The sequence below is a fragment of the Solea senegalensis genome, linkage group LG13 (assembly GCF_019176455.1).
Source record: "Solea senegalensis isolate Sse05_10M linkage group LG13, IFAPA_SoseM_1, whole genome shotgun sequence".
NCBI lineage: Eukaryota > Metazoa > Chordata > Actinopteri > Pleuronectiformes > Soleidae > Solea > Solea senegalensis.
Genome location: NC_058033.1, coordinates 803,089 through 831,087, shown reverse-complemented (window position 1 = coordinate 831,087; position 27,999 = coordinate 803,089). Strand labels below are relative to the sequence as shown.

Genomic DNA, 27,999 nt, shown 5'->3' with positions numbered 1-27,999 from the left:
CAAATTATCTCTTTAAAACTGGAGACTATACTGTCTACACACACACACACACTCACACACAGTCAAACCAAAAGCCTTGTTCCTTATCTTAACCTTATACAGTTAGGCCTAACAATTCACATCTTAATGCAAAAACTAAGCAGAGCTTCAGAAAGGTTCAGGGTTCTGCCTCATTAGGACCAGGACTACTGGTCCTGACAAGGTAAATGCTTAGAAAAAGTCATAGAAAAGCACACACACACACACACACACACTTTGTACAGCATTCTGAGGGAGGACACTCAGAGACATTTCCTACCACTAACCCTAACCTTAACCATCACATGTAAACACCAAACCCTAACCTTTAACCTTAGCTAAGCCCAGTGCTAACCCCACCCTAAGTCTTAACCCTTGTCTTCCTGCAGTCGTGAGGACACTCATGAAGTATTGGCCTCACTGCTAACCACCGTCCTCAAAAAACAGCCTGGAACACGTACTCTCACTCAAACTGAAGACATGGCAAACAAAAAAAACAATCAAATCTAATAAGTTCTACACCTGCCTATGTCTATGAAACCTTTCTGAGTCTGTGTTACTTTTTAAACCGCTCACTGCTGCCTCTACTAGTAAGTTTAAACAGTGCTGTGGGGATTGAACTCCTTCAAGTAACACAAACGTATTTAACGAGGCCGCAATACATGGGTTTCAATGGGACATTTTTGGCGCTTAACGGTATGAGTGTAACACTTGTTTGTACACAGTGTATTTTAGCCTTACTGCAGCAGCTGAGCTGCAGATAATAAATAAAAATACACAATGTGGCCAAAAGTCGTACCACATGCATGAACACAGACAAAAAGATAAAAAATAAAAAATGAAAATTGCGTTTGAGAGTGAGTTTCATTCAGAGAGACGACCGTGTTCTCAGGTGAGGTCAGTGCTGACAATGTGTCAATACATCACAGGAGCACACTTTAAAAAACTTTCCCATAAAAGCAACCTTCAACCAACCCCTTTGAAGTTGTGTGGACCAGCCAACATGTCCCCAATGGTTTTGAATCCAAATTGGTCCTTGGAACTACAGAAAGTCAAACACACACACACTTTATACTCTGTAAACCTTGTTGTATTGCATCCAGATGACGGTTAAATCATAACCATATGCTGCTTCCTCATATTTCTAAGTGGACCCTGCACATGGGGAACAAAGGTGCAGGGATCTACACACACACACACACACACACACACATACACAGTCCTGCCCTGCAGAATGCCCAGAAAACACAGTTTGCTCATGGGGTCAGTGCTAAACGTGAGTGGTCATGTTTTTACAGTATAATCAACAGTCGTTCATCCAAAGCAGACTGACACAGTGCATGTAGGGTCAGCGGACCATAGGTGAACAATGGATATGTGTGTGTGTGTGTGTGTGTGTGTGTGTGTGTGTGAGGGGGTACATTTTCAAGGTTTAACATTCACATTTAGGAAATATAACAACCCATAGACTTGGTCAAAAATACTTCATTTACACAAACAGTTTGAAAAAGAACCAGTGACGTGAGTCAAAGTAAACATCCGTGACCACAACACAAATAAAAAGCCCAGAATTCCCTGTAATCATGACTAAGCTGAGGGTTTAACCGTGGAACACGAAAACAACCTGAGATGAGTTTGGAAGTTTATTCAAATTCCTGGTGGTCAAGCTTGAGACGTGTCCTCGTGACCAGGACACACATTCTTCAGCCGATGCTACAGATTTATACTCGTCGGGTTCAGGGGTGAGGAGGAGTCGGGTTGAGTTAGGACCTAAAGGTGAGACTTGTGAAGGAGGTTACACACAACATCCCAGAGTAAAGTCATCAATCAATAAACAGTGATCGATCACACAGATCAGTAACACCGTTAACCGCTATGTTTTCCACGTCTCATCGTGGTATTTTCAATTTCCGAGTAACACAAAGGCTCCTTGCATCACTTTTGGACTTGAAGAGCAATTCGATGGTTTTGCTCCTACTTCTAATTCCCCCTGTAGCATAGTGGTCCTTGACGCATGTGGATTGAGTTTCAGGGTGCGGGGTGATTCACAGGGAGAGGATAAGAAGCGAGAAGGTCACACTCCTTTCATTTCCTCACAGAAGGCAACGGACACATCTTAGCAGAGTGGAAAACAAAAGGGTGCCACAGGGGAGATGGATGGCTGCTGTGTGTGTGTGTGTGTGTGTGTGTCTGCTGAAAGCTGAGACAGAGCAGGACCAACAACCGTGGTCTCCTGAAGGTGTTGATGTTCACGTCCACATCCTTTCTCCCGCTAACACCTTTGTCGATCTCCTCGTCGAAGCCTGTAACACATCTGACTCACAGCACCAGAGTCATAATATGTATTGGTAAACTATTTGGCTTCAGGAATAATCCATTTTTATGAGCAAACAAATGCAGAGAGAAGCCAGCGTTGATCTATAACTGTAGCCGGGGCCAAAGTTATTTTAGATAAATTGAAATGATACCAAATTACGCAGCCGGGAAGTAGATAATAATGTTTGAAGTCCGTGGTTGCAATAAATAATAATAATAGTAATAACAGTGAGGGGACAGCAGGGGCCTGTCATCTAAGGGTTTATATTGATTAAGTGGATTAGGTTCATGATGAAAAGCAGAAGACTAATTCCTTATCAAACTGTACCGCAGCATGATGGTATAATTACATTCTCACAGGCTTTATTTGATCAGGTGGGTCAGCTAAGAACAAGTTCTTATTTATAGCGATGGCCTGTCACGGGCTCCGGCAAAGTCAACAGATAGAGTGTAGAACAGCAGGGAGCGACAACTTTCCCATCGATCCATTTAATACGAAACAGAGTGGCAGTGCGACGTGCCCGCGACCATCTTTCAACACGCGCGCGCGGCTGAGGAATAATCTGAGCTGGCTGCTCGGTGGATTTGCTCGGAAAACTCGAGCCATTTCCATCAAATTGTCTGCAAGTCATCTCGGGAGGGAGCGTGGCACCGGCACACGAGCGGCAATCTCGAATCAAAGTCTGCATCTTCACGCTGCTGCTGCTGCTGCTGCCAGGGGAGAGTCACAGCGGCTGTGCAGATTCAAAAAGAAGTATTCAAAAGAAAGTTACTGCTACTTTTAAATGTTTCAGGTGAAAACTCTGCTTGGTTTCAGAAAGTCGAGTTTAAAGGATTTACAAAAACATAGCATGACACAGATTCATCCTGCGGGCCGGATTGGACCGTCTGGTGGGCCGGTTCTGGCCTGCGGGCCGTTTGTTTGACACCCACGGTCTAAGTCTTCCAAAGGGTCCTGCAATTTTCAAACCTCTTGTTTTCACTGACTCTAGAAAACGAGGTGTGATGTGCAGAAAATCCGCACTGTGACCTTATGTCTCCTCTATTTGCTAACTGGACTTTAAAAATGTTACACATGCAGAGTTTATTCTCCACTGTTGTTGTTTACCTACTTGGACATTGTGTCTGTCTTTATAGGAATGGGTCCGAGAAGAAAGAGAGATATATATATCGCCACCTGTTGACCTGGAAGGCTTTTGACAGTGGGTTTTTCCTTCTTTCATGTTTCCCAGTTTTCAAGGATACGTCCTTGAAAAGTGGGAAACCAAAAGTCCTCTGTGGCCACTCGTTTTAGAATCTTCACTGAAGTTCATATTTCATTGCGAGCACTCGAGAGAAGCGTAAACTCTGCCCTCGGAACATCACTTGTTGGACATGGATTCTGGGAATTTGGACGTTTCAACAGGTGTGGGAAAACACGTCCTGTCCGACGCGGCGCTCTGATAGGTTTCATCTGTGAAAACAGTCGTAAATAACACCGACACGTGAAGTCGACGTGATTGTCGTGATTAATGTTCCAGACACAGAAAACGCTGCTGTTGGCTGGCTCTATAATGAAAGATGGGTATTGTGGGATTGTTTCAAATTTACAACTCGAGCCTCAGCTGTTTTGAATCCGAACAGTCACTCAGGAAACAGAAATGACGAGCCTCTAGTGAGTCCCCGAACTTTCACGAAAAAGCAACACCAATCGCTGGGTCCGTTGTTAACAACACACGTTTCATGCAGGATCACACCTGCACTTTCTGCTCTGTTTACTGCTCCAGACAGGGTGAAACCATTTCACACCGAACCCTTTCAAACACACACACACGTACCTGTCCCACACACACACACACACACACTCTTCACGCTTGAATGCACACAGGAATGCAAGGGGAATGACACAATCCCCCTGCACCCCCCCCTCCATATGCTAAACCCCGGCAGGACCGGTCCACTCTCTACTCAACAACAGCCCTTAATGAATGGCCATTCATATACGCAGACAAAGCTGAGCCTATAGATGTGTGCTATACGGCGAGGTCAAGGGTCACACAGCGCACCGACCGAAGTAAAGAGAGCACAGGCGAACGCCCGCTGAACCACCCACACATGCTCAGGTCTGTACTTTGTGGGGCCACACGAGAGCAACAGCACTAAACACAGAGATAATCAAAGTACATTAATCAATGGATCTACTCACTGTCTGACTCCAAACCCCCGGCTGCTTAGTCCGGGGGTTTGGGGTTAAAGCAGCTTTCCAGATAGGAGGAAAAAAGACGTGTGTGTGTGTGTGTGTGTGTGTGAGTGTGAGTTTTAGCTTATGCTGCGCTATAAGCCGCTCTCAGCCTGAGGCGCAGGAGAAGAAAAGAACATCTCTTCATGATTAAAAGGGCTGAGGACCAGGAGGGGAAACATAGGAGAGGACAAGCTCCGAGCCCCCGGGGTTAAAAACGCTCTCTGGAGAAACAGAAGGCAAGAGGAAATGCTGCAAGATGGCAAAGCTGGGGGAAGATAAAGGGAGTGAGACTTCATTCCTGTTCCTCAAAGACACTGCAATGGTATAGATGTTTTTAAGGAGGCAGAAGAAGAGGAGAATGATGATGTGATCTAACCACAGCTGAAGACGAGGCGACGTGTCAAACGGTGTTGAAAATCAATAAGATGAAGTGTTCAGAAACATCATTATGTCTTTTATGGAGCAGTTTTGTGGGGAGCCTCCATTTTCGCTGGAAAAGAGAAACGTCTCACCAGACCGAGTCATGACGTCAGCGATACATAAATAAGTTCACCTCCTCTTTTGAAGCCTTCAGAGTCGCAGATGTTGAGGTTTTGCAGGCAGAAGTTCAGAGGCGTCACCTGTTACCTGTCAGTCTGTCACTGGTGACCCCAGTGTGACTGATCTGTGTCGCCTTACGTCTGTTTTCCAACATTGACATCATACTCTTTTGAAGAAGACCTGAAACTATTAACTCCTGACTAAGTCTAATGGGAAGTCGTCTCATTGGATTCTAAGACTAGATCATCTTATGACAACTATACACACACACACACACACACACGCGCGCTGTTGTAGGATTGTTGTAATTATATATATATAATTACAACAATCCTTTTTACACGCATTTGTTGAGATGCACCAGAAATAAGGATTAGATGTTTGTGACAAAAGTGCGCGGAGGAGACAGAGAAAGTGACAACGTGTGCTCCTCCCTCCCACAGCTCAGGCAAGCGCTTATCTAACCACAGATGAAAACGCCATCCACTCCATTTGTCAGAGGCTGTAAGCATTGACATGAGACTCAATAAGATAAAGTGTCGAACAAATCCACGAACATCACTTTGTCTTGGCAACGGTGGAGCGACTTTGTGGTGAACTGAGGTCGCCAGAAGAGAAAAGAGGTCTCACGGCCGGGGAGAATTCGCCAGATTTCTGTATGATGATATATGATTACTCACATCAGGTAACATCGAGTTGGAGGAAGAATAAGACGGATACTGACAGTCAGAGAATACTATTATCATGTGTTGCTATGAGCTTTAACAGATGTGAAAACAGAGTGAGACATCATATGATTTCTATATGATGACACACATGAGATGAGATCTTCTTGATAGTGAGTGTCTGAGCTGAAAAACAAGGCGGTGATGGTAAACACTGCTGCGCATCTTTATTATGAATACTGAATACAGATTAGCCTACACACAGGATGGTCATCAAAACATACTTTTATCTATTCGTTATTCCAAACATTTGAAATGAGATCTTCAATATGAAGACCAGTCTTCCCACAATCTGCTTTCAGGACACTTTTCTAAAGCTTGTCCACAGGGGTTTTAAGTGAGAACACAAATGTCCACCAATGTTTGTCTGGATTCATTTTTTATTTTTTATTTTTTTTACTTTGTCCTGTGAGAAATCTCTACTGTACATATGTAAACAGCCACCTCTGACAATACCACGTGTTATCAAGGAGAACACGTGGTTTTGGTGTCGCAGATATTTCAGCACAGTCACTTCAGGTGCGCATTAAAAAGAGTGAAGTGGTTATTCATCAAATTCGATTGGCTTTTTAAATGTAAATTGGAATCGTGCAATTCTTGCAACCCTGAAAAATGATCACATATGATAAAAAAAAGGGAATGTAAACATCCGAGGGGCAAAAACCACTATGGCACAGAGAGGAAACCATTTGGAAAAGTGGTGCTCGGCATTTTGTGTCCCATACAGCTCTTTTAGTGGCTGCTTGAGCTCCATTTTCCTGATTCACTGCAGGCGTGTGAGCCACCTGGGGGGAAATTACACATGACCCAAATGTCAAAAAGGCCGGCATTATCCGTCAAGAGATGCAAGTTCTTTGAGAAATACTTTGACATTTTGAACTCCAGTCCATTCTTCTTCTTCTTCAACGAGCACATGTAATAATGCGAGGAGGGGCCACTCTGCTAATCAAACAGCAGCTCAACAATACCGTGAACATTCCAGCCTCAAACCAGTGGATACTGCGGACAACCGGCCAAGATGTGTGTCGCTTTGCTGGGAAACCCGCAAAAAAAAAAAAAAGAAGAGACCTCACTAAACTTCAAAATGTCAAAGTAACCCTTTTGTGGTACATTTAAATGACATTAGGGGATTTCTGCTTTATAAAACTGGCAATCATGAGTAAATGGCACCTGGAAGATGAAGAAGACAGAATAAAAACACAACGTTATATCAAGAAATCGTCCAATTCAACAGTGTTCTCTGGTCTCTGAGTCCACTCGGTGCGTGTCGAGTCTGATTTCATTCAAAGTGAGCTGCCAGCAGAAACACGGGCAGTGGGATTAAACGGCCGCACTCCAACAGAGACGCGTGGAGTTACTCGAGGTCACAATTAACTCTGACGCCACCAAAGTGCCCATATACGTCTCTGCGTGTCACTTCTCCTTCATCACACACACACACACACACACACTGCTGAGAGACGGACTGAGGAAGATGAAGGGCGTCTGATTAGGGGACAAGTACAGCGCTCTGCCTTACACATCACACCTGAGCTAAGAGGAGGTCACGCTGAAATCAAACCATGATGGGGGACTGTGTTTGATAATTAAATCCAGATGGATTTAATGCAAGACACACAAATGAAACGTTCTTATTTATAATTAAAAAGTGATTCTTGAATTGTCACTGACAGATATGTTTGTTTTTTTTTGTCTCCTTTGGTGAAGCAAAGTTTAATCGGGTCAAGAACCCGTGAAACTGCCAGTTTTCAACATGACATGATATGACAGGGAACGTTGTAAACACTGATCTGTCGCTCCTCATTTCTTGGGTCCCGATCTCTGGAAGTTGGAAATAACCAAAAAAAAAACAACACCACACTGAGCACACGCTGTTAAAATGAGGCAGTGAATTAGTCTACGCGTCACCAGCTTCACGCTCTCGTCCCGTGACACTCGCCAGTCTCCAGGTGACTCTCATCCTCATGGGAAAGTCATGTTTTAATCTCTTTTCATGAATAAATTCTGCCAGTTTCTCCCGGTGTCCGCTGTTCAAAGTGGGTCACGGGGGAGGAGCCAGCGTGCTCTCGGCCCATGACTGCACCTGCGTGACGGTGTCCATGTCCAGGTTAGTGAGAGGTGAGTTAGAAGGTCACGGTTGCAGCGCTCTTGTTCCCAAAGGTCATCGTTTGGACGCTGGAAAGAATTTTCCTCTGATGTCCGGCCAAAGTCACTCCCATGTGCAGGAGATCCCTGGATAAAGAGGAGGAGAGGAACAACATTAAACCAAGGCCGTGCACTTTCATACAGTGAATGTATTCCCTTATTTCACACGGTTAACAATTGTTCCAACACAAAAATCTAATCCTTTCTTCCTTAGGCTAGAATCTGCATCCCACCCACAATGACTTCAATGACTTTAAACGTTTAAAATGACACCATTGTGTTGATATACTCATGCATTTTCGGGGGTATTAATTAAACAGGAGGGCAGATTTTACGAATCTAGGTTTGTGTGCGCTTCAACTAAAAAGATCAGTGGTTTTTCTATCATTAATGATGTTGTGCTACGAATGATATTTCAATTTTTTGAGTTTAATTTAATTCCTGTGTTGTATCCCCTCGAACCATCCACTAAAAGTGATTTTAAATATTAATCCGGCGCGTTTTTATGACTGTTTATGGTCACATGTTATGGTCTATATGGTCTAACATATGGTCTAATGTTACTATGTGGAAGCAAATCCTGTGTTTCGTACATACACCAACATTTCAGGCGTTATAAATGAAACAAAGTGTCATTTCTGTGCAAGATTGATCACTAACTCAGGAATCAACGGCATTTCTTTTCACATTTGACTATTTCTTAATGATTTTTTTTTACCTCGTGTATATTCTTCTGGGTGTGGTTTCCACAAGGTTTCAACAACTTCACTCAAATCCATTTTTTAAACTTAACGTTCATAGAGTTTGATTATTTTCGTGTAAATAAACAAACAAACATGTTTTTTTTCTGTCCTTGACTTCCCGAGTTGTGCTGAGACAGAAAACACAAACATAACCTCTTTGGCAGTTTCTCGAATGACTGTCACTGGCAGACGTGAGTAAAAGCATCAGTTTGGATAAGAAATGTGAGACTGACTGTGTGGTGATCTGGGCCAGCTGTTCCACAGAGCTGAGGCCAGCCTGCAGGAAGCTGTCCTCGTAGCGCTCCATCTTGATGGCCCTCAGCCACTCGCCTACTGATGAGCACGACGAGAGAGCGGGAGGTGTGCGCTGGTCCAGCAGGCTGTAGGACGGCCTGGGGGGGGCAGAGTCAAGAAACAAAGGAAAGACTTACACACACGTCGTCATCAACGCAGCAGAGAGCGGCTTATTCATATATGTGTGTGTGTGTATCCTGCAGCAACATTCCAGCTGACACACAGTGGTATAATCTGACTCTGAGTGAGTGACAGGGACAAACAATGGAATTTGTCAGGGCTGTAGTGTCTCCTGCAGTATGCGGAATGTGGAGGAAGGGAAATGGGCACAGCAAGTGGCTGACAGGTCACAGCAGGACATTAAGAAGGTACATGAGATTGGTCACTGGGAATGTGGCGTCTTCCCAATAACTGTCAGAACTCTAAATGGACGCCGAGAAGGAAACACGAAAGGACAGCGCTGGGGTTGGTTGTTTTTTTTAAAGCCCATTCTCAAGCTGCATATTTACTGTCAGTGCAGCCTCATTGTTTGTCAATCACCCACAAACACATCTGCTCTTCTCTTACCCTGCTCCTTCTTGGGCAACTATTTTCAGGGAGGCGGGATTGCGGATGAGCTTGTCCAGAGCGCTGACTAGGTCCGTGAAGCGAGGACGTGCTGAGCGGTCCTTCTGCCAGCAGTCCAACATCAGCTGGTGCAGGTGGGTGGGGCAGTCGGGGGGTGGAGGCAGCCGGTAATCCTGTTCTATGGCATTGATTACCTAATAGAATGGAAAAGAGATCAAACAAATTCATTTACTGGATGGCATTTAATCTAAATAAAGTGCTCAAGTTAGGGGTGTGTACATGCTGAAGGCCTCTGATGAAGCTTCATCTGTGTCAAGACACATAAAGGCGACAGTAACATTGTGCTACAATTGCAACTGAGGAGGCCTAAACGTTGCCTCGGTCAAGTCTGATAGTTTTGCTTGACCGACAGCAAACAATTAACAAAACAGTGACAGATAAAGAACATCAAACATCACCAAACTGCAGCTTAAAAGACAAACTAACCAATAATCTACATCTTTATATCATTCATTTCTTTTAGATTCACAAACAACTCGGCTTTTTCGTGCAAACCCAAGCTTACATCCTGGTTGCTCATGTCCCAGTAGGGTCTCTCTCCGAAAGACATGACCTCCCACATGACAATGCCATAGCTCCACACATCTGAGGCAGAGGTAAACTTTCTGAAGGCGATCGCCTCCGGTGCCGTCCAGCGGATTGGGATCTTGCCTCCCTGCACAGACGAGGAGAACAGACAACAATGCAAGACTTCAAATAAACACAGTCAGACGGGGTCCTAGTACAGAGCGTGGCAGGAAAAATCAACAATCATAAAAGGTTCAGTCATTTATTTGAAATAATGTTTCCACAAATGCACAGAGTAAGTCAAATAAATAGGAATTCACAGCATGCCGTCATAGTTGTGCAGAAACTGGACCAAGTGATAATAAGAAAAACAGAAGAAAGGATGAGTGCATAACTGGATAAATACGAATAGAGAAAGAAAGCGCTTCAGACTGGTTTGAAAACCCATGCAGGGGAAAGAGAATAAATACAGATTTTTATTTCTTTATTTTTTTAAACATTGACTTAAAAGGAACAAAAAACATCCAATGTGAAAAGCCTTAAAATTCCTCCAGTGGCATTGAAATATTTGCCTGAATGGAAAGATTTCTAGCTGAAAAATATAAACAGAACTCTTATGTCTGACAGCGTGGTGTGACGTGTTCCATATTTTGGTGCACAGAAACTCGACTTTGGGTTCTGGGTGATATGGCATTAAAGAAAATCACAGCTGTGGAAAGATGTTTTATTATTGAGAGCTTTGTATGAGAGTAAAAAGATCCTTAAAATCAACAGCACTGCTGATTTGTTAATAAAATAAAAAACAACAACTTTGATTTCTTTGACAATAACTGAAAAGGACAGTCATCTCACCAGAGAGCTGGTGTAGGTCGGGTCAGAGGAATTCTCCTGCAGGAAGCGGGACAAGCCAAAGTCGGACACCTTGCACACCAGGTTGCTGTTGATCAGGATGTTGCGCGCGGCCAGGTCTCGGTGGACGTAACTCATCTCAGCCAGGTACTTCATGCCTGAGGCGATGCCGCGCAGCATCCCCACCAGCTGGATGGGTGTGAACTGGCTGTCGTTCAGCTGTGGACGACAGAGAAGCTCAGTACGCTCACACGTTCAGGTGGCTTATACGCTATCGAATTGTGTATCGAATCAGATTCCTGTTGACCTTTATGTCACAGAAAAACAAACAGTGGATCGTGCTGTGGTTCTGTATCTGTTGTACATGATGATAATAATACAAATGAGATAATGCAGTTTATACGTCGGCTCCATCTACTTCATGTACATGTGCAGAGTGCCAAGTCCGACTCTAGTCTGACTAAGCCTCTACATGAAGGAATAATCGGACCATGAATCGCATTATCCAGATATTTTAGTCAGATTTGAGTCATGTGTTGACATGATTATTTTTATTGTCTTAGTCCTTAGGATCTTTTCTTTTGGTATCATCGTTTAGATGATACGTCCGGTTTAAAATGTAACGTTTGCTATAAACAGCTGCCAAAAATGGAGCAGACTCAGGAGAAATGACCGTGTGAGTGAACATGTTTTCACACACTGACCCGCAGAAAAGAGTCCAGCGCTCCGTTCTCCATGAACTCTGTGAGGATCATGACTGGACAGCTGGCCGTGATGATTCCCTCCAGGTGGATGATGTTGGGGTGCTGGAACTGTCCCATGATGGACGCCTCGGAGAGAAAGTCACGTCTCTGCTTCTCAGTATAGCCTCCCTTCAGGGTTTTTATTGCGACGTAGTTTTCTTTCTTCCCAGGGACCCTCAGTCGTCCTCGGCACACCTCCCCAAACTCTCCTGCAGCAAACACATGCATTAGATCACTTTTCTTTGCAGGTGTTCACCTCATCAAGAGGAAAAAACACCATCTTTAGCCGTCCTAAAGCTTGCTTGCAGCTAGTGGTGCCCTTTGGTTTGAATGAGAGCCACTAATACTGCTAACATATTTATCAGTTAATTGGTTTTTTGCACGCATCAGGATTGAATTTTGTCAAATAAAGAAACCAGACATTTTTTTTTTAAATGTCACAGATGCCATTTAACTCTGTAAATTAGATATATTCTTAATGTTATTTACAAAGTAGGTCATCTGCAAGAACAACAACAACAACAACAAAAATAACATTCAGTATGAGAGTCCACATAAACAGTTGACCTGAACAGAGATTACACATTTATGAAGAATGGAAAATATGGCACATAGCAGCAGGGGCTTACCAGCACCGATAACCTCCTCAATCTTGACAAAGGAAACATCGATTTCCTTGGCAAATTCTCTCACTGCCTCATTTGGGTCCTCATAGGTGAAGGGGTCGATATAAACCTTGACCCCTGTGAGAGAAAGACAAACAGGGCCGTGGGAAAGGAAAAGAAGAAATGTCAGAGAAGTCCAGTCACAATAAATACGATTCCCATGATGTAAACGAGTGTTAAATCACAGCTGAGCTTGAAAGCATGTGCCTTTGTTTTGTTACCTTGGCCGACAAGGTACTGGCTGTTTTTGTCACTCAGCTCTGGGTCCTTTATCTGGCTGTGTCTGCTGCAGGTAGAGAGAAATCAGGATAAATAAAGGGATGATCAAGATGTGAGTACAAATATCTGGGGGAACATTGTGCCTTATTTTCTGCTTTTATTTGGCACTTTTTTTTAAACGTGACACACTGCTTTGAAGTGTCAGCGCAAAAAGCTCTTCAAATAATAATAAAAAACTATAAAGCGCTGTCTTACTGACTGAAATATGAACCTTAATGAGCACAGACAAACAGGAAACATCAACAGTGTGATTATTTTTATCCAAAGTTGAAAGGCCAACACTTGCTGAGTTTTATTTTTCCTCGTTGTTAAAATACAAATGAAAAATACAAGAAATATGTACACGGTAAGGTAAAAGGTCAGTATTTAATATCAAGTCATCTTTGGGTAAATTATACTATGCTTCTTTCAGCACTTCTCAAATTCCACTTTAGATTGAGTCTGTCTTTTATTTCTTTCTCCGTCCAGATGCCTCTTATATTATATTATATTATATTATATTATATTATATTATATTATATTATATTATATTATATTATATTATAGTGGGGTGTGGACACTGTGGAGGTCAGTCCACGACTGTCAGCATTTTATCCGCTATTTTGCTTAAATAAAAACAATAAGGTGCTTTTCAGAAGGAATGACAGAAATGTCTTTGTCACAGCTTGAATGGCGTATCTTGAGTATCCAGGGTGTTTTGAGAGTCGCCCTGCTGATGAAAAGTTTATGCCAGTCACATTCAATTCCATGCTGCGTGGCCTTTTGGATGGAATGTAACTGGAAAGTTACACTTGCATATTACTAGAGAGCTTCCCATGAGTTCAATTCACATATTTATACATAAACTGTACATATACATATATATATACACATATGTATATATAACTGTGTATATATATACACATATATATATATGTGTATATATATATATATACACATATATATATATTTATATATGTGTGTATATACACACAGTATGTATATACAGAGAATATCTTTATTGTCATTGCATTAAATCTAGTATTACCAGTGCTTTATATAACACAAACAAAAAAAACCCACAAAGACGTAGAAGCAGTTTCTTTCAACATATCATTTTCAGTGTTGTTTCATTCCCTGTATTTCCCATGTTCAGTCATTATAGCGTTGCTTCTACTCGTGCTGTATAATAATTTATTGATCCCTTTGGGTTTACACAAAGGTCAAAGTTCAGTCCAGCAACACACCAATACTCTCTAGTGTCTTGAAAAAGCCTATGATTTTATTTTTGAAGACAAAAACCATCCCCTTTTTTGTAAACAGGCCGTTGTTGACCTTATACAGTCCGCAGTGATCTGACAGGCACGATGCATGACGACTTGTGGTAGTGATGAATACCTGAGCTAACCACTATGGTTTTGCCCTTTGACACGCGAGCGGCGCCGTTATAAATCTGCTGGCAAAAACTCATCCCCGCAAGACTGAAGCGACCACGTAGCTCCTGGATCCCTGCCTTCCTCCATTTCTCTCTCTCTCTCTCTCTCTCCCACCTCATAAGCCTGAAATAGCAGTAACGCACCACCCTGTGTTAGTGGCAGATCTGGGCCTCAGCCACTGGTCTGTGTGTAAGTAACTGTACGTGTATAAGTCACAAGGTCACAGCTATTGTTCTCCTGTCCTGTGGAAACAGGGTTGGGACGCCTGCATCCTGTCTCTCCCTGCCCTCAACCTCTATCGCCATTTCTCTCAATCTCTCTCTCTCTTGCTCTCACACACACACACACACACACACGCATGGTTTCTCCATCGCACACACACACACACAGACACAGACACAGACTTTCTCTCACTGATGGCATCCAACAGTATTTACTCAAACAATGAAGCCTAAGGAAAATGTTCTAATGAGCAGGATAACTTTCCGCTGTGCCAGCAGAAGCCGTCATGAGCACTGCTTTGCGTCTGAACTGTCTCACAGAGAAAAACACAAAGGTGTGGGTGACAGAGTGCGAACCCACTGTTGATAAGATACAATTTGTTTAAACAGGAGAACAAAGTGGTGCACAGTTGTAAAATTGGGGTCATACTTGTTATTGGTTTTCCATTTCCCCCACTTTTTGTTTCCCATGTCCTGTTATTCTGTCCAATTCTTGTTCTTTTACCCTCTTTCCCTTGTTCTCACCGTATGCAGTAAGCAGCCACAAAGACGAAAAGGACCAGCAGCAGCATCCCGACTCCGATCAGGACCCCAGGGACCAAGAACTGGGAGGCTGAGTCGTATCCTGAAACAGAACAGAAAGACAGAGGGTTACAGTAAAGGAATGACAGAAATCTTGACAGGAGGTTTATACTAGTAGTTAAGAAAAGTATGAGAGGGATGGAAAGAACATGACAGGAATTTATAATAGAATATTAAAGTGGCTGGATACAAGGTCACTAACTCATTACAAGGACAAGGGTAATACATTCATAATGAGAGGATGTACAAGGCCTGAGAAGAACATAGGAAGGAAAGAAATGAAAGAAGAAGACGACAGTCTGATGTGCACTTTCTTTTCTCACCGTCAGGCAGGGTGCGAAAGACAGCTGCAGGACTGAAGCTGCCGTAACCAGCCACGGTGCGAACCCGGACCTGCACTTCATACTGAGTGGCCCTACGGAGATCTGTCAGCACAGCCTGGTTTCTGTTACTCTCCCTGTAGTGGCACTGATCCTCACTGCGTCGCTCCTGAATGAAGATGGCGTTAGGTGAGAGTCAAAAAACACAAAACAAGGACAGAGATCACAGAAAGAGTGATACAAAAAAAAAAAAAGGCACTTAAATGGCTTTTAGTGGCTGTGACTGGGCCGGGAGCCACACTTGAACTGCAGGAGACTTTTTTTTTTGCTGAGTTTTATCCAGCCTTTAATTTAAGATATATTACCAATCGATAATCCAATATAAAAATCTAGTTGTGATCCATTTGTCAAACATATATCTATTAAAATGTAGTGTAATTGCAGTAAGAAATAGTCAGAAATGTTGTATTATGCACAAATTTACTCGTGCTTATGTTTAGTCTTTACATACTGTAGCAGGTGCCCACATGAAAAGATTAAGAAACACTAGTTTAAAAATGTCTATATACATATATATATATATAGTCTATATGTAAAACATGTGATTTAATCTGACCTAAAATAATAATAAAATGTTTTATATACAATTAAAATAAAATGATTCATCTTAATCAAAACCATGTTAGTTAATATTTTGGTGTTTGAGATATAATCCTCTTGTGAGCAACAACTAATGCTGCAACATTTCATGAACACTGTCAAGTATTTGAAGTGTGTTTAGTTAGTTGGTTACAGGTTCCATGATCATTTGGTTTCAGTTCACTTGGCAGTAAATTTAGATGAATTGCTGCCATCCTCTGTTTACTACATCTGCACTGTGAGTCACAGTACGGCTGAAAGGAAAATGAAATCTGAAGAGCTCTCACCTTCTCACAGTAGCGCAGCTGATACTGCAGGATGGTGTAGGGCTGCTGAGCTGGGACTGACCAGTGCAGAGTCAGACTGCTCTCTGTCGAGTCACTCTTTCGGATCACGGACACCAGCGACGGCACTGCACACACGGCAAAAGAACCATAAACACCACTTCACATGACTAGGACTATTTATAGGTCTCCACCTTTTCCTCTCCGTCTCTCACCATCATGGCTTGAGGTGATGTTGACACTGTCACTGCCAGGCTCCTTGCCGCTGAGTTGGGACACACCGTTGAGCGCCTGGACAGTGAAGGTGTAGGTGGTGTGAGGCAGGAGGCCCCACACCTCCACCCGGCGACCCAGAAGGCCCTGCTGTGCCGGCCGGTAGCTGACACTGTCTCCGCACGGCGGGCACGGCCCCTTGGCTGAGCCGCACACGGAGCACTTGACAGTGTAGCTCAGGTCGGTTCTGCCGCCGTTGTCCAGGGGCTCGTTCCACTCCAAGACCAGAGTGGTGTCATTGATTTGGGAACTGATGGTGCGCGGGGCCGACGGAGGTTCTACGGAGAGAAAACACAACAGGAAACTAAGAAATGTTTTCTCTGTCTTTGGGAATGAACCCGCAAACTGCCCTTAAAGCTCACGTAAAGGCTTAAAAATCTCTATTTTGTTTCATGCCAAGACAGGCGGAGGCAACACCAGGTTGAAGTGCCTAAGAAGAGCTTCAGAAGTTAATTCCAACACTTGAATTCATGCAGACCTGATTCAGCAGAGTCATTAAAACACGGTAACATTTCAGTTTCTTGTAAATGCCTTGAGAAAGTCATCCTCCGAGTACTGTCACATTACACTGTCAAAAGTGTCACCATGTTTCATTTCCCAGTCCTCATGATGGAATCACAGTGTACACACTTCACATATTAAATCCCATTTGAATCTCACTGGTGTCATTTTACTGCCGTTTGCCTCCTTCCATATATGTTGAAAACATGATAATCCGTCTCAGAGACATTTTATAACATGGTCACAAAACAGATCAAGCTCCTGCAGCGGCTTTGGAATACAACAGGAGCATATGTGTTGCAGAACTGAACTGATGCAATTATACTTGTCTGAAACGGGATGATAATGATCACTGTCTCAAAAGAAAGACAGCCATTGCCTGAAGCCAAGCATAACTGAATAGCAATAGCACTCAGCCACTGTAAATGAGTTTCTGTTGCTGCCACAGAGACAGATTCGTCAGTGAGCCTGCAGGTAACGTAAGTGCTAATAGCTGCTCTAAAGTGGGGCAACATCACACACACACACACACAATGTAGGTGCACGTGAAACCTGAATTTCACATTTGTGAGTAGTTTTTTTTTTTCATGACTTAACAACGAGGATCCACTTCATTAAAATCCCGAAAGCGGTTACACGCGGTTAAAGTAACACGCTTGTTTTCAGGGGAAGGACCGGTGTGATTTACAGTTTTTGCATACAAATTGAAAACATAAGTGATGTGCAAATCTGCACTAGGCAACGTCGGTCCAAAAACAGAACACAAAATAGAAATGGCCTGATTAAGTGATTCATAATTAAGATAAAGCCTTTGTAATTAAAGTTATCAGGAATAATACAATTGGTGAATGTAAATAGAAGTTGGCTTAGACATTAACGGAGAGAACATGTCAGAGTTTCACATTGTTTCACTCCCCTTTAAGACCAGTGCAAGAGAATGCACCTAATTTGAAAGTCCCTCCCATTCAAAGGCTTTAACTAGTGGCTGAATTAAAATTCCTGAATCGGCATGGAGGTGTCACTTGAGACCATCAATGACTACTTTACTCTGCAGACAAACCTCCTGCCCCCTAACAACCTGTCACAAAAGACACGCATCTCAATGGCCAGCACTGTGAGAAAGGAAACAAAGCACATAAAAGAGGCCGGACCAAGCGACACCAGAGGAAAAGGAAAAGAGAAACAGCACCAGAGATTGTAAAAAAAAACAACAAAAAAACAAAGTGAAGAAGTGCAACGGAAGGTGAGAATAAACAAGTGGACGCTTGTGTCGTTTGGCGCCTCCACATTTGCATGTGCATTCATGATTGTATGCATACTCACTTGTGCAGGGGGTGTTGGGAGTGTCAGATTCTGCACGCAGGTATCCAGATTGACATGCACACACGGACAGCCCTGTGGCGGGGGCGTGGCTGAATCTGGGACACGCCGTGCACTGTCCCTCTGAGCCCGACTTGAACTGACCCACGGGACACGCTGAAGCAGGGGAACAAAACAACGGCCTGTTAGCCCAAGATTTTCACACCCGCAGACTAAAATGTGCAAACATAAATACACATTACTGTGCAAAAGTCACTGTGTTGTATTAGCATTAGCATTAGCATTATTCTTCTACAGGTTAAAGGGTGACCTACATTTACACTTGGTCACTTCACGATGACAGAATTTGACAGACATAAAAACAACAAAGCTCTAAGACTTATGCACAGTATTGTATATATATATATATATATATATATATATCGATGTTTTTTTCCGGGGTACTTGTGAGCCAGATGGTTGGAGACTGACAGACGGAGTCTTGTAAAAAAAATAAATAAATAAAAGGGCTCTAAACTGAAGACACCAGTAATGAATCTGACAGTTATTGTCTGTTTGTTGAATAAACACGCGCATGCTAATAATTAGTGGATTTTTACCTGCAGTACTGAGCAGTAACGTGTTATATATACAATATTACAATTACTGATCAAAGTAATGCTGCGTTACGAGATTGCAATTTGAAGTCGTATTTCTTTTTCATAAGGAGTGATGTGTCATTTATTTCCCCGAGTATGTTGCCTGACACTGAATACAAGGATAAAGAACTCCCTTTGCTCATTCATCTAAATATTTGCCCCAGTGAACCGAGTCTGTAATGTTGACTGACAAATAATCAATGCACATTTTTTTTAAATGCATAAATGACAGACAATCTCTGGTACCAGCTGTGAGGATTTTCACTTTTTCCCCTTTCACAGAATAATGGCTGATAATGTCAATAGTCACTTGTTGTGCTCATGTGGACACTTTCTGGCCTCGGCTTCCACACGCGGACATGTTACGCAAACCAAATGACACTCGTCGACACTAGTCCCACATTGTTACGTATAATGAGCTGTGAACACCTTGCGGTGTTTACGAGCCGAGAAGCACCTCCAGCTGCTGAGCGAGAGGAACGTCGCAACATGTTAACAAAGTTCTGCACCCAACGCAGCAAAGCTATAGCTATAGTTTACGGGGTTAAAATGCTAAAACAGGGATATCACACATTTAAAAATGTCACCAACCTGTGATTTTGCATATTACTGTATATATAAAAATAAAGGTTTATCATTAATCTGTTGATTATTATCCCAATTAAGTGATTAGTTGCTCTCTTGTTCACCAAACCAAAAACATTCTTCTCTTTTTGTTTCATTTTCAAGCTGGAAAATGGGAGAATTTGTCTTTTGACGGGGTACAAAAACCCCTTAAACTAATAGGTCAATTATTAAAATATGTGATGATGTAATGTCAAACATATGGACACGCGTGTGGAAATGTACCCCTCTCATGCAGCAGTGGAGAAAGCCGACTTTTAGTGGTTTATATATACTAATCAAGTTTATGTTGGACACTGAATCAACCTGACAGCATTCATACATTTTGCATTAGAGGGTTGAGTTCGATACAGACAATGTGTGTATTGTCTACAGGAGACAACAACATTACAGCTGAATTAACTGCATTTCAAACCTAGATGTCGATTTCATTTGATGAAATGACCGACCTACAAAGCAAATTAACTGTTCAGTCTTGGTATAAATGTAATCTCCCTTTATGGTCTGGCGTGTTTATCCCGCCCCACCCAATTTAAAGCTCTCCTCGCTCACTGAAAGCAGGAAATACCAACCTCACGTCACCAGAAGCAAAATGTTGCAAATGATTATTATTTGATTGTGAAACAATCTCATACCTCCCACTGAGATGAAACTGAATACAACACTCAGACACAGAAACACAGAAACAGAGCTGCACATGCAGTAACTCTTGTGTGTGTGTGTGTGTGTGTGTGTGTGTCCCATAATGTAAGTAATTCAATTTTACTGTGAAGACATGATCTAAGGTGTTGGGTAGGGAAGTGTCAGCTATGTCCAGGTTGAGTAAACCTCCAGTAAATGAATGCAAGTCAACGCAATGCCCTCTGAAGTCATGGAGACGTGACCAATTGTGTGTGTGTGTGTGTGTGTGTGTGTGTGTGTGTGTGTGCTTGTGTGAGCGTGTGTGGGATGTTGATGTGCGAGGCTTGTTAATTGGACTCATTAGTCGGAGGTGCTGCTCAGCCCCCGAGAGAATCAGCCTCTCTCTTCCTTCTTTTTTTTTGTGTGTCTTTTTTGCTTTGATGTTTTCAAAGCGATATGATCTTTACCCTGAGCAACCGCCCCCACCCCACACCCCCACCGCTACACTACCTTCACCCCGTGTGCTTCTTCTTCTATCTCAGCTGAACCATGAGTGGTCGCAGCAGTGACCCTCTGCCCTCGCTCTTCCTTCCTGACATAAGTGCCGCTCCACCTGACCCCGCGCTGTTCTCCACCCTCATTAAATCCTCGGCCTCTCGTTTCCTCTTCAACGCCTCGACCCGAACTCGACCAAACCCGCCCTCATCTAACCATTGTGTTCTTGTTGAGTGTGCGGGGCGTGTTTGTAAACCTGGGGCTTTTTGAACCCAGGTGAACACATTTCACGGCATTTCAATCCACTGCACGTGACCGGTGTCACCTGGTACGTCTTCTTTTTTTAACCCATGCTTGAATTGTCAAACAAAACAAGAAAGAAATTCCAACACCACCACCAAGGAACGCAGTATTTTGACATTTTACTTTTTGTCCCTGTCAATCAATCTCCTTCACTTAATCCAAATGACAAAAATAAAATGTTGACCGTTTGCAAGGTGTTGCAAATGGAAATGACTGCTGAAAATAAAGCAGACAAAGAAATTCATTCCGACAAAAGCTGACGGGGAAAAACCTGCATGAACGACAGCGTGGTTTGACTCGGGAGGGAAAATCCATATTAAATTGGGGCTTAAACAAGTTTTTTTAACAAGTGAGACAGGAGTATAAAGCCCCTTTAACGCTAAAATTAGTGGGTTTACCCAGGAATTTTAAACCCGGGCAAATCCCCTAAAATAGGCAGTTAACGCCATTTCCATTGCCAGTGGTTGCTCTGAGCTGTGGTGTTTTGGGAAAAGGAAACTCCATTTTTGGTCCACCTTAAAATTCTCAGATGCTGCAACTAAAATAATTAAAATAACGCTCGTGAAGTGATCAAAAACTAACTGTAATACATTTATATTGCAACACATAAGCGTTCTCTGGAGTAGGATGACGGAAAGTTTATCAGGAGGTTGATGATGTTTAGTTATTGCAGTTCTGTAATAAACGTCCTCTCCGGCTGTTTCCATACACGTGGAAAGCACCGCGGGGCATTAGAAGAGCCAGATATATTCAGTCTGTCTGCTTCTGTGATGTATTGCTTGGGCTCTGTGGGTTTCAAGTGCACAGTGGACTCTGATGGTGTGAAACTGGCACGGTTCATTTTGGCCCAGTCTTTTCCTGCTACCGCGGCAGCGTGCGCAATCATCACGTCACGTGACGTTCAGAGCTCCAGAAGATGAATGCATGTCGTAGCGCTGTGTCGGAAACGCGGCATTTTTGGCAAAAAGAGAGCAGACGTAGAAATCTGCAGAATCACAGTCAGCGATTGCTGATTAAACTGTGTGGGAAAAAAAACATTTCAACCCAGGATTAAATGAGCATTACGACCATTGGGAACTTTGCCTCTGTCTTACCTGTGCATCGCGTGTGTCCCTCAGCAGGTTCATATCCCAGCAGGCAGGCACAGGAGGTTGTTGGCTGACCCACCCACTGGCCGTCCTCCCCACAAAAGAGCTTTGGGGGGCGAGGTCGGGGACCCTGCTGGGCCGCACGGTCCACACACACACCCTGCGCCTCTTGCACTAAAGTACGGGGTATTGTCTCGGGGAACGAGGACAGAGCACTGACCAGGGGAGGACACTTTTTGAAGAACACCCTGACGGATAGCAAGGCCATGCAGGCACCCTGAGCCTGAAAGGCCAAGTAGAAGCCCCTCATCGACAGAGGGCCCAGCCTTAAGGTCTTCACATTAAATTTCCGCTCCCCACCCTTCCTCAGGAGAAAGTCTGCAGCCACTGTGTCCACCTACAACAGGAAGCAGGAGAAAAGATCTTATGTAAGGCCTTTATATTACTGGACACACTGGAAACAAGTGGTTTCACGTGTTTCACTAACTAAACATCACATTTGCTTTACATTATTAAACATTTGTACCACTGTGATTTCAGATTGATTTACTACCTTCCTGGCATCCATTGTTTCCCATTTGTCACAGTGAGCTTTGAATGTTAACTCGCGGGGACATGGAACTGGCTCGGGAGAAAGGAAATTCATCACGCCGCACATTTCATCCCTTTTATTTTTCTGTCAGAGTTAAATTATTAAGTGGTAACGACGTTGAGGTGTGGGGACTATTTTTTTGAATGATTTTCTTAAGCAGTGCGTTGAAGGATGCTCTGATATCAGAGGATTGCAGGGCTTTGCTGACAACCATGATGTTTCATCAGCTAAACAACATGAAGGCTGCTGAACAGTTGTAGAGACAGCCCTTAATCCCTGGAGACAATAATGTCAATTTGATATAAAATATATGTCACAAAATGACGACTATTAAAATAAATTACGGTTTCTGCAAACAGATTTTGACACCGTACTAAAATAGATTGAAAGGTAAAATGCCTCGGGGTATAATTTGGAAATGCGCTTCAATAGACTTTCTTTCCTGATATATATATATGTAGCACTTTGTTATTAATGCCACGTCCACTACACATAACATAGGTTTAACAATATATCATCCAATATAATCTAAATGCCATCAGTGGGATTACCTTGAATTGAGGTCATTCATTAGTTAGAAATCATCAGAAAAAGGAATTTACAGATAATTTATTTGTCGTACTAACGCAGTGTAACGCCTCACATTAAAGGGGCAACAGACAACTTTGTGTCCTTAGCTGCTCCTGTTTGCTCTGTCTTTTTTGGATAGAAAAGAACGCAGTAATGCAGCTCCCTTGTGCCATAAACAGAGTCATCATTTCTCTGTGAAAAGCAACACTTCCAGATCGATATAAACATTGACGGTGTTGTTTCTCTATTCCATTCTCCTGTGTTATCGTGTTTAACATTATAGTTGCATATTTAAGCTCAAATTTTTACAATACATAAATCAAATTATTGGATTACAGGTGGATTACAACTCTAATGTGGATAAATGTCAATAGAAATATTATATGACAACAATAACTGTTAACACAAACAGAGAAACAAGACTATAATAATGAGGCTGTGGCTGCATGTACCTTGGTGTACGGGTTCTCCATCCACGGTGGGTAGGTGGCCGTGGCGTCGTTAGAGTCAGCCTGGAAGTAGTAGAGGTTAAAGGTCTCCTTACAGCTGCGGTGGTGGGTGCTTCTGGAAGAACACTCCATCATGGTGAAGCGCAGCTCCACGTAAACCTGAGACGCTCCTCGCCGCTGGATGAAGTCGCTGCGGAGCCAGTGGCTGGAAGAACTGTCGGTCTGGCAGATCTGATAGGTCCTCACACTGTTGTTCTCGTCGTCTAAGCCACTGACTTCCTCCCACTGAGAGAAAGACGAGGACAAAGTGAAGTCAGGTCACAGGTTGAATGAAATCTGTAGATTCATCTAGAAATCTATACATTAGTATAGTAATAGTTAGGCATCGATACACGTCAAAACAATAACAGAAGACTTTGTGTAGACCGGGGGTCTACAACCTGCGGCTCTGCAGGGGCTCCCTGTAGTTTATTTACTTTCTTTCATTCTTTCATGATTTATTTCAAAAGTGGTTTAATATTCCGTCCACTGAACTATGCGTCACATCCTACGATACATGTGTTCATTGATTTCAAAGAGGTAAAAAACTGTTTTCTTCTTTTCTACATTTTAGATTTCATACATGCAACTTAAAAATGCCTGTTTTAATACTAAAAGGTTGCAGACCCCTGGCCTACATTTATCCCTTAACCCAAATAAACAACATAAGTGTGTTGTATATAAGTGTTACATATTATACCTTTAATAGATAGAAAATACAGGGCATTTCCCCTCAAAATGCCCCCACAGCTTATTTTAAAGGAGCAAAAGTCCGGGGTGCTTTTAATTGTCGTATAAATCCTTTCACTTTCTACAAGACATCACAATGAATGTCCTACTCGTCATAGCGATGTTGCAATCCTCGGTTTACCCTGTGCTGTAAAAGCACCTGTCAGTACCCTGTGGAATAGAGGCGGTAGATTTTGATCCAGACCAAATTTGAATCCAGGTTGTTAAATCATTCCTCCCACTGAGCCACTGCTCAGCGAGTGGGAGTCCAAGTCTCACTTGTCAAACGGAGCACATTGCCGCTCACGGCCTCCAAGACAGACACGGCGTTCACCGCTCAATCACACGTTCCCAAATTAAAAAGCCAAGAAAAAAACAGAGCAGAGATCACAAATATGCAGGAACTGAAACATCTCTACAGAAATCTACATTTGTTGGGAAGTGTAAAACGCTTTCATGTTTGACTTCTGAGTCCACAGCAAACATGCACACCACCACTGTGCTTCCACACGAGCAGGAAATTAACATATTTGGGGCAGAATTTAGCAGAATCGCTGAACTTGAGGCTCAGAAATTCCGTTACGTAAATATGTAAATCTTTAAAATCCCATTTGAAGATGATGTGGTGAGTGAGGCAGAATACTGGTCTGAATGAATTACAGAGCAGCAGAGCACTGTGAGCCGTGTTTGAAGCAGTTGATGCTTGAATTTCCCCTTTTATTCCCAGAAATGAATACTTTGGGAATGTTTTGTAGGGATGAAGATGCACCAACAATCTGAATCTGGAGGAAGATACTTGTGAAAAGACACACAACAACAAACGTGATCCTTTAACTATATGTATATATATATATATATATATATATATATATATATATATATATGTATGTATTCAACATGTGCTAATACACATAGCAGGGTTAATCTTGTGTTATCGCTGTTCACACAGGACTTGATTCTGCCACCACAGTTGGATGCGCGCGATCACAAGGCCGTGAAATGATATTTATGATTTCATTAAAATAGTCGACGCAATAAAAGTGGATAACACTGGAGGTTCAAAATGATTATTAGCTACATTTGGTGGATAGTTATTTTTGAAACTGAGAAGCAACAAACATTTACTATGAAGCTATTACAAATAATCCCCCAGGCCTAAAAACCAAATAATTATGGTAATTCTTTAAAATGTGGAATTCTGACGCCTGGGTCTGTCTCCATGACATTTTCTGTGCAACAGTTTTAATTTAGTGTTCGGACACTGGATACGCGAGCAGTGCATCTGAGCCACGGAACATTATGCTTTTCATTTAAGCTCCAACATAAACAGAATACAGCAGTTACACTGTGGCTCACTTGTGTATGACAAGCTCCCGTCTATTTTCTTGTGTAAAACAGTCAGTGAAAATCATCTTTTCACCACACTTTCAATGTCTGCATGTGTCAGATGTCACAACACTTTCTGTACTTGTTTCAAAGTAAAAGCACTCCAGCGTTTCACTTCCACAACAGTGCTTTTTATAAGACTTGAAGCTTTTAGTGGAGCACAGATTATTTGAAGTTTATCATTCGTGGTAAACTGTGACAAATGATAACGATGCTTTGTTTTGCTTCATCAACATTTCAATTTTCGTTTCCAACCAGCTTGAGGACTCTCCCTGCCAGTACCACTGCAACCATTTTCCTGCTGAGACATCAGCGAGTTGAGCAGCGTTGGTCGCTGACGCTATTGGCAAATATACCCTCGCAACCACTTCTCAGTTGATCATATTACAAATATGTCTCTTTTTTTCTTGGCTGCATTCAAAACTGCAGGCAGCTCGAAGGTTGATGGGATATATCAAAGCATCTGCTTCCAATATACTTTGAATCCAACATTCACTCTGGTGCTTGCTTTATTCTGTCAGTTAGCGGCCTTATAAGGAACTCTTTTATAGCCAAAGTAACAAAGGAACAGCTGGAAGCCAAAAATCCCCAGTCACCACAAGGCCTGTGTTAGGAATACAGATAACAGTGAAGCTGGGGTTACATACCTCAGGTTTGGTACGTGAATAGATGGTCCACTTCAGATCTGACGTCTCTGTCTTAGTGTTCATCAGGACCTCTACAGAAACAAAGACAAGTAGTATAATATCAGTCGGAGGACAGATTCAGAGAAACACAACACACACAGCACTTGCTTATACTGGAATCAGAAGACGGAAAATTGTCTTTCCTCTCCTTTGTTTGTTTGTTTTCACTCCCCTCATGTCCCCGTTATCCCCACAGACACTTGATGGCTGCGGTCACACTAAACCTGCAGGAAAAGAGTCTGCTGCTATCCAGGGAGAGGAGAGGCAACGCGGGGGCGCACGAAGATCAGGCAGACTTGCATAGACACAGACGTGAAGCGCGCACACAGACACACACACTGTATATAAAAGATTTAAACCCTACCAGTCACGATGTGTGATAACAACTGAATTGATTTTTTTGTAATCTTTTTGAGGAGGAGAGTGCCCGCTCACCAACAATCTGAGCAGCCCTGCAACGACTCACTATCCCAATAACATCCCGGACCTGAAGTGTGTGTAATGTGAAGCACAGCCTGGCTTGGCTGAGTGGACCTCTTTATTCGTGAGGACATCATCCCCCCCCCACTAGTTCATACTTTTATATTGATGATATGAGGTTTTCTGTCTGGGACTGACTTTAACAGCCAAACATGTTCCCTCCACAGAAGCTCATCTCAAGGGTCAGACAGTTTGGTTTTACCAATAAATGGGATTTAATGCATGGCTCTCTTCCGTGCGCCGCGATCAAGGAGAGTGGATGCTGAAGGAAATGGGAGGTTTTCAGTGAGAGGTTATTAAGATGTTTTGTTGAATGAAGATTGTGATATGAGGTTCAACGGTATAGTCAGCCACCCGTAACCCCACGAGAACACAACACACACACACACACACACAAACACAATAATGCATTCCCCAGATTTCTTTTATGATTTAATTTGACTTCAACTGCAGTTTCAACCGGTTTCTATTTTCTCCATGACACACTATTAATGTTAGTGAAAACGCCTCACATAAAGAACAGTACAGCATCTGAAGTCCATTTACTCTTTATACAATTCAGGGCCCTTTTGTTGCTGCCTACCGTTATTTAACTGTAACCAGAAGACTCTGCACAGTATCGTTACATTTATAAAAAAATAGAAAAATAAAGATCTGGAAAATGCTCCACTCTCAATCGTGGACAAACCAAACCGCCGTTTAAGATGCGTGGTTTACAACATCGACTTAGTTCAACATGTGCTCTGAATTCATCTTTGTTTGATGTTAAACACAGATTCAGTGATTCCATCTGCACTCGGCCCAAATGTGAGATTTGACAGACCTGTAGCTCTTCTTTAATGAGAGTTCTTCTTCTTCTACTGGTTTAATAAAGGCTTCTGCCATTTTGTCGAGTTCCATTAATACTGGTTTATGTTCGCGGAGATAAAACACAGTTATCGGAGTGAAGAAAATTGAACTGTAAATTGTGCCGAGCGTAAACTCAAACGTCTCATGTGGAGATGCTTTCCATCATTAGCACAAAAGTGGTGAAACTGTTTTGGTTCGCCCATGAATTGATTGAAACCAAAGT

The 27,999-nt window shown here is 42.7% G+C and overlaps 1 protein-coding gene across 5 annotated transcripts in view; it reads right to left on the bottom strand.

The window, feature by feature from the left end:
* Positions 1-5,965: 5,965 nt before the first annotated feature.
* The window catches only part of LOC122779597 (ephrin type-B receptor 4a-like), a 41,294-nt gene continuing 19,260 nt past the window's right edge, over positions 5,966-27,999 (bottom strand). For 4 of the 5 annotated variants that reach the window (XM_044042091.1, XM_044042092.1, XM_044042093.1 and 1 more), the window contains 16 exons: positions 26,409-26,479; positions 23,611-23,892; positions 22,003-22,393; positions 18,231-18,383; positions 16,349-16,684; positions 16,137-16,261; positions 15,214-15,379; positions 14,834-14,933; positions 12,615-12,679; positions 12,358-12,471; positions 11,690-11,937; positions 10,989-11,204; positions 10,135-10,284; positions 9,570-9,763; positions 8,942-9,100; positions 5,966-8,052 (listed from right to left, as the gene is read on the bottom strand). In XM_044042091.1, coding sequence (XP_043898026.1) covers positions 7,944-8,052; positions 8,942-9,100; positions 9,570-9,763; positions 10,135-10,284; positions 10,989-11,204; positions 11,690-11,937; positions 12,358-12,471; positions 12,615-12,679; positions 14,834-14,933; positions 15,214-15,379; positions 16,137-16,261; positions 16,349-16,684; positions 18,231-18,383; positions 22,003-22,393; positions 23,611-23,892; positions 26,409-26,479 — 2,879 coding nt within the window. In that variant the 3' untranslated portion in view covers positions 5,966-7,943. The remainder of the gene's footprint in view (positions 8,053-8,941; positions 9,101-9,569; positions 9,764-10,134; positions 10,285-10,988; positions 11,205-11,689; positions 11,938-12,357; positions 12,472-12,614; positions 12,680-14,833; positions 14,934-15,213; positions 15,380-16,136; positions 16,262-16,348; positions 16,685-18,230; positions 18,384-22,002; positions 22,394-23,610; positions 23,893-26,408; positions 26,480-27,999) is intronic. The other variant, XM_044042090.1, reaches the window with a different exon arrangement.